Source organism: Mya arenaria, chromosome 14, assembly GCF_026914265.1.
Source record: "Mya arenaria isolate MELC-2E11 chromosome 14, ASM2691426v1".
NCBI lineage: Eukaryota > Metazoa > Mollusca > Bivalvia > Myida > Myidae > Mya > Mya arenaria.
In genome coordinates this window covers 43,584,287-43,591,413 of record NC_069135.1, presented here as the reverse complement: position 1 = coordinate 43,591,413, position 7,127 = coordinate 43,584,287, and the positions used below count along the sequence as shown (strand labels likewise).

The window sequence follows — 7,127 nt, the reverse complement described above, 5'->3', positions numbered from 1 at the left end:
ACTGACTTTTAATCCGCAATTGTCAGTTTCGAACTGGCAATAACAATACGGTCAGTATCCTTATGCATTACAAAAGCCACTGAACTTATGGCTTTATTAAAAAAGATAGGAAACAAAGAAAGCATTTTCAACTTAAGCTGACAAAGGTTGTCTTTCTTACCAGAAGCTTTTAAGTATTTACCATGGCCGAGACGAGATTGTAAGGTTAATCCCATACCGAGCGTACGGTGTTTTGCGCGGGGGTTGAGATGAACCTTTCTTAAACTCTCGGACATAGAAGATGCCTTTTCTCCCATCACAGTTAAACAAAATAAAGTAAAAAAAGTCGCTGGAACTCTTTAATATTCTTTGAATACCTATACAGCTAAATGGTCATTTCGGTTGCAACTAAAGACAATAAGCTCAGAATGCTTTTTTAAACCAATTATTTACCTCTATAAAGAACTTCTTTTAATTAAAACGATGATGCACTAGGCTACTGTCAACAGTGGCTGACATTATTGGAAATGTTTTGTTTTTTTAAATTAATTGGACGAATTGACTGTTCGTAATCGTCGAACTGTCTGCGGCAGTTGGCGTGCAGGATCGTAAATGGGTCGTCGCATATGTTCGTGTCTTAGTGCGCTTGCGTGCCCGGGAACCGAAACAGTTGTTAAAACAACGATTATCTGGCAGTAAATTAAATGCCTTGCATGAACATAATTTTCACAAATCATATTGTTCACACCTGTGAAAAATTGGAAATTATTCGGCGTCACAGCTATGCATAATAGAATCGCATATTGTTCACATTACACAGTCACATACCTCACATTTCCTGTGAAATTTGTGATGGTGTGACATGACATCACATACGCCACATTTCCTGTGAAGTTTGTTACGGTGTGACATGAAATCGCATACCTTACATTTCCTGTGAAAACTTGTTATGGTGTGACATGAAATCGCATACCTCACATTTCCTGTGAAAACTTGTTATGGTGTGACATGAAATCGCATACCTCACATTTCCTGTGAAAACTTGTTATGGTGTGACATGACATCGCATACCTCACATTTCCTGTGAAGTTTGTTAGGGTGTGACATGAAATCGCATGCCTCACATTTCCTGTGAAAACTTGTTATGGTGTGACATGAAATCGCATACCTCACATTTCCTGTGAGATTTGTTAGGGTGTGACATGAAATCGCATACCTCACATTTCCTGTGAGATTTGTTATGGTGGGACATGACATCGCATACGCCACATTTCCTGTGAAGTTTGCTACGGTGTGACATGAAATCGCATACGCCACATTTCCTGTGAAGTTTGCTTCGGTGTGACGCATATGTCACATTTCCTGTGAGATTTGGAGATTTGCTATGGTGTGACATGAAATCGCATTCGTCACGTTTCCTGTGAAATCTGCTACGGTGTGACATGTAATTGCATACGTCACATTTCCTGTGAAATTTGCTACGATGTGACATGAAATTGCATACGTCACATTTCCTATGAAATTTGCTACGGTGTGACTTGGACATGAAATCCCATACGTCACATTTCATCATCAATATTCACATTTTAAATCAATTTACAATTTTACCCCAAATATGCATTTTACACCCGAATCGCTTTTTTCACTAATTGCCAGGTTGTTTACTCCGAAAGAATGTTATGCTTTTATAGTCGTTTCCATGGAAACTGATCTTAATAAAAAATAAGTTTTAAAAACAAATGGCAATGAGGTATTTCCATTTGAAACATGACATAGATAATGAGCATTCATAACATTTCACTAGTTGTTTATAACAAGACCAAACGGTGAAATAATTGTATTGATGCCCAATATACATGTAGCAACACCATATTTACGATACGTGGCCGAGTGTAGAGTATTCCTATAATAAAGACCTAACTCAATAGTTTAGTTTAGTTTAGTTTATTTCATAAATCAAGCAATAATGATCTATTTTGGGGTTGAGACCCCTGAGTTGTCCTGAAGCATCAAGACAAATATATTTTTTTGGCGCAGACGCCTCCATTGGATCAGAAAGGCGGTGAGGTAGTCTACTGTAATAGACGTGTTATACGGGACACTTCTTATCTGAAGGATTTGTCATGTAAAAAATCGTAAAAAAATCGTAGTGACAACGTGATCTCACACACAAACTCATCGTCAACTGTTTTCCGTTATGAAGTAAGTCCGTACTTTCACAGATCATATTCATCACACATTTGAGGAATTTTCCGATAATACTAGTAATACAAACACTACTTCCTGTTTGAAAGCAAGAAACACATCCATACTTGAAAATTCTTCATTACAGAACAACACAAGTAGATCTCAATTTCTCCTGAATTTTAAATATATATTTACAAGATATGAGTATATGGGTACCAGGTAGCGTTTTGTCTCTTCTTTAGTGTTTTTTGGCCTCGACTTGCCATCCACGGGAATGATCTTCGTTCAATTTAAGGGTAGGGCGTGTCAGTGTAGTTCCAGTGTGTACCCAGTCCTTTATAGATATTAGTGGAGCTCAAAAACAGAATGAGGTACTGGTAAGGAGATCCGGGTGCGATACCCTTGCCCTTTTCAAAGACAAGTGTTGTTTTTGTTTTTTTTATCTTACTCGCATGTGTTTCAACAATTGATTAACATGGGTTGCTTTAATTTTATACCCTACAATGTGCAGGATACCCAAAATTCGTCTTTATGCGCTTAGGGGGACATAAAGATAATTGCTTTGCAAATGTCGGTAAACTTTCAGAACATTGTATTGAACTATATGGAATCATACAATACAATTATACAAAATAATTTGTAATTTTTTATAATAAATTGTGATTTTTTTGTCGTTGATTTAAAAAAATAAATCATGGTTTTGTGTTTAAAAATATTTATAAATCTAAGGGAGGTAATAAAATGTCCATTTTAAAGAGAACGTTCACATTTTACTGTACTGCAGTAGTGTTCAGCGTCCTTATAATATCAACACAGATGTACTCTATCAAACGCCTTTTCTTGATCTAAATTAATAAAGCAGGCAGTAATGTCTTTTTGTCCGATATAATCAACCAAATTTCTCATTAAATGCACATAATCGAAAATAGAGCGACCTTTAATCGAACATGTCTGGCTTCTACCAATAACACCAGGCAAGACATTACTTAATCTGTTTGTAATAATTTTTGACAATTGTTTCCTATCTATATTCAATAAAGAAATATGCCTATATACGTATTTATACAATACAATTACAATACAATTACATATAATAAATAGTGTTTGTTGTAATACATTGTGATTTTCTCGTTGATTTTATAAAATAAATCAAAATTTTGTGTTTAGAAAATATTTATTAATCTAAGAGAAGTAATAAAATTATGTCAATATTGAATTGTAATGAAAATTGTTCGGTATAATATTTCTTAAATAAATTGGATTTTTTTGGCCGTTTTTTGTTGTTTATCTTACCTGACAGAATTGAAGTTATTGATACCAAAATCAGCTGATTCTGAGACAAAAATAAAAAGGTAAAAAATTAACCTGTGAGAGTGTAGCTTTAAAGCTGCACTCTCACAGATTTACCGTTTTGACAAAAAAAAATTTGTGTCTTGGAATGAACCAATTTTTGCATAAACATCTGCAAACTAGTGGTATATGACTGCTGACAAAAAATCAGATCGCAGATTTTCATATTTCTGTTCGAAAATTAATGTTTTATGTCTTTAACCGTTACTAACGGTTTAAGAAAAATGCATAAAACATCAATTTTTGAACTTAAATATAAAAATCTGCGGTCTGAATGTTTGTCAGAAGTCTTAGATCACTGGTTTCCATGCATTTTCGAATAAATTGGCTCTTTCCAAGCCTAAAAAAATATAAAAAAGTTGTCAAAACGTTCAATCTGTGAGAGTGCAACTTTAAGGACATTTTAAAAATGAAATGATATATCCCTGTTGTTTCTAGTGTGTTATGATCATAAATTGCCTACTACATGTACTATAGTTCTTAAATATAAATAAATATACTTAAATGAATACATGTTGAACCATATAATTATTAGATACACCTAGTTAAAACCTATAACCAGGTCACCTGTATACAATTATGCATTCACTATCATTAGCATGTTCTATTTGTGAAGGATAACGTCACTGTTACTATTTATACCGCTTGCGAGTCTGTTCATGAAGTCGATACGGGCATGCTCAGTGGCGATAATTTGTTCATTGCGGTAGTATAAATACGGTGATAGCGCTTCAGTATAATAAACCAATTCTTCCGAACACTTAACGGATAACCCAAAATAGCTTCGAAGAATATTGCTTGAACAGTAGTTTCCCCTTATATACAAAATAAGGTACATGTATGCTGATTTTCATTGTATTATTAAACGTAAAGTATTGTATGTAAGATTGTATTTGCTGTTTCTTCTGTAATAATTATGTTTAGATATTGCAAACATGCAATGGAGAAGTATTTATAAAATGTGTTCTTTTTTTCAAGGCTTCAATATGGCTCTACCAAACGGTAACATGGAGATCGTGTTTTCATTCGACACGACGGGAAGTATGTCCAGCTGCCTCAATGAAGTTCGAGGGCGTGTATCGGACATGGCACAAAGGCTGCAGGCTGACATCCCCGGTATAAAGATCGGCATCTTCGCGCACGGCGATTATTGCGACAAGCATAACTACATTACGAAACACGTTGATCTCACAACTGACATTACAAAACTCATGGATTTCGTGCAAAATGTGAAACCCACGGGTGGTGGCGACAGCGATGAGTGCTATGAGCTTGTCCTTCACGAGGTTCGCACCAAATTGTCCTGGACGCCGGGCACACAGAGGGCACTCGTCATGATTGGCGACTGTAACCCCCACGAGCCAAACTATCCACAAAACAAGCTGAAACTGGACTGGAGGAAAGAGGCAGATGCTCTTGCTGGCATTGGCGTTCGCATTTACAGTGTCCAGTGCGCAAGCTACGGCGCTGACCATTTCTACGGCGATATTGCTAAACGCACTGGAGGTCAGCATTTGAAGCTCAGCGACTTCAAGAATGTGTTCGACTTTTTGATGACCGTTTGCTATCGTGAGAAGAGTGACGATCTGTTCACTTCCTATGAGAAGGAGGTTCGCGCTCGATGCGGGAAAGTCAACAAAGACATTGATAAGCTATTCGGTGACTTGAGGGACAAGGCCCCAATGGACACTGATTCAGCCATGTCATCAAAGTCTGACAAGCCACTCACTAAAGCCAAGAAAATTTTGACAGCAAAGGCTGTGATGGCAAAGAAAACTTCTGTAACAAAAGTCAAGACCCCACCTAAACGCCTAAGGAGACCCAAAAGTAGTGCCAATAAATTCGCTGATAAAAATCTCCCAAAACTGCGACGCGAAAACGTTCCCGAAAACAATTTCCTGATGAGGCAACTAAATTGGAGTCCCTGGAAATTGGCGATGTCCACAAACAAGATCGACGGAGGAGCCTGCGTTTCAAGAAAAGCTGGTGGCTTCCGAGTTAAAGAATTGTTTAGCGGCAAAACCAAAGTCCCTGCTATCTATGAGGTTGCTATTCAGCCAAAGTACCGCTGCAGGAAGTATGTGGTATTCAGAAAAATGTGTCGCCGAGGATTTCGTATTGAAAAAAGATGGGAGCGAAACATCTTTTCCGGACGCAACATTCAGCAGCAACTGTCTAAGTGTCTGCAGAACAATTGTAAAGTATTCATGAGAAGGCTGCTTCTTGACAATGACAAGGTCACGACAGCGGTGAGAAGATACGTTACCAGATACGACTATGCCTGGAAGAATGGACGGTCGAGTATCACTGAGCAACGGGAAGTCACAAGGGCAGGGGTGCAGATTTCCATTTAAATATTTGCGTACATTAAACATAACCTTTAAGTTGTAAAAACGGGTGTTTGTGATGTGAATACCCGTTTTGTTTTTCTTATATTATGTGACGTGTGTTTGTAGTAACTTAATATAATTGATTCATTTGCTCATGCGATAAGTTGAGACAGTGCATTATATTGTAAATAATTGTATATAAAGAGTATTATTTAATATGTATAAATTATTCGTAACTTTCGTTTCTACATAACTCACTATACATACACCACACATGGTATTTTTTGTTAAAAAAAATAATTGTTGTGACGTGAAATAAATATAAAAGATTGATATCTGGTTACATATACCCTCCCCCCACCCCCCAACATACACGGACAGTTTCCTTAAATAACGTATACATATAAAATTATCATTTAACGTTTTGTGCGATTATTTTCTTGTGCCATATAAAATGTGTACGCATACACACGTGTATGGGGGACTGAGTTGGAGTTCCAAATAAGTACATGTTTGGATATAAATGTAAAAAAAATCACTTTAAAAATGTATTATTAAAAGGTTTACAAAACACGAAGTTTGGTGATGACATTAGAAATACCTAGCAAATACACTCCAGAAATAGATCATAGCATGCTCAACGACACCGGTAATATAAACACGAGGCTGGTAATATAAATTAAATATTCATAGTTAAGGCATCATTTAAAACTCTTTCTTCGTAAAAAATATACAACTGCAAACTCCAGAGAAAGATAACTGGGCAAATGTTTCCCATTAGTTCACGTGCACAAAAAATCGTTAAGGCAATACCTTATTAATACCTTATTTTACATTGAAAAACATGGCGTCTTCATGTACAATAGTCATTGTTTTGCATGTGTTTTCAATTATAAAGTTATATGTATGCTATTAATAACAGACATGTTAAGGTTGCACTCTCACAGATTGAACGTTTTGACCGCTTTTTATTTTTTTGTCTTGGAACTAGCCAATTTTTGCGAAAAGCCATGGAAACCAGTTATATAAGACTGCTTACAGAAAATTAGATCGTAGATTTTTATAGTTAAGTTCAAAAACTGATGTTTTATGCATTTTTCTTAAACCGTTAGTAACAGTTTAAGCCATATAAAAACATTAATTTTCAAACGAAAATATGAAAGTCTACTATCTGAGTTTTTGTCAGCAATCTTATATCATTGGTTTGCAGATATTTACGCAAAAATTGCTCTTTCCAAGGCCAAAAATAAAAAAAGGTGTAAACATGGCATATCTGTGAGA

General features: G+C 36.0%; 1 protein-coding gene across 1 annotated transcript; it reads left to right on the top strand.

Annotated features, from left to right (window-relative positions):
- Positions 1 to 4,270: 4,270 nt before the first annotated feature.
- LOC128218363 (uncharacterized) lies at positions 4,271 to 6,089 on the top strand. Its single transcript, XM_052926022.1, has 2 exons — positions 4,271 to 4,348; positions 4,495 to 6,089. The coding sequence occupies exon 2, from the start codon at positions 4,503 to 4,505 to the stop codon at positions 5,868 to 5,870; it is 1,368 nt and encodes a 455-aa protein (XP_052781982.1). The 5' UTR covers positions 4,271 to 4,348; positions 4,495 to 4,502; the 3' UTR covers positions 5,871 to 6,089.
- Positions 6,090 to 7,127: the final 1,038 nt, after the last annotated feature.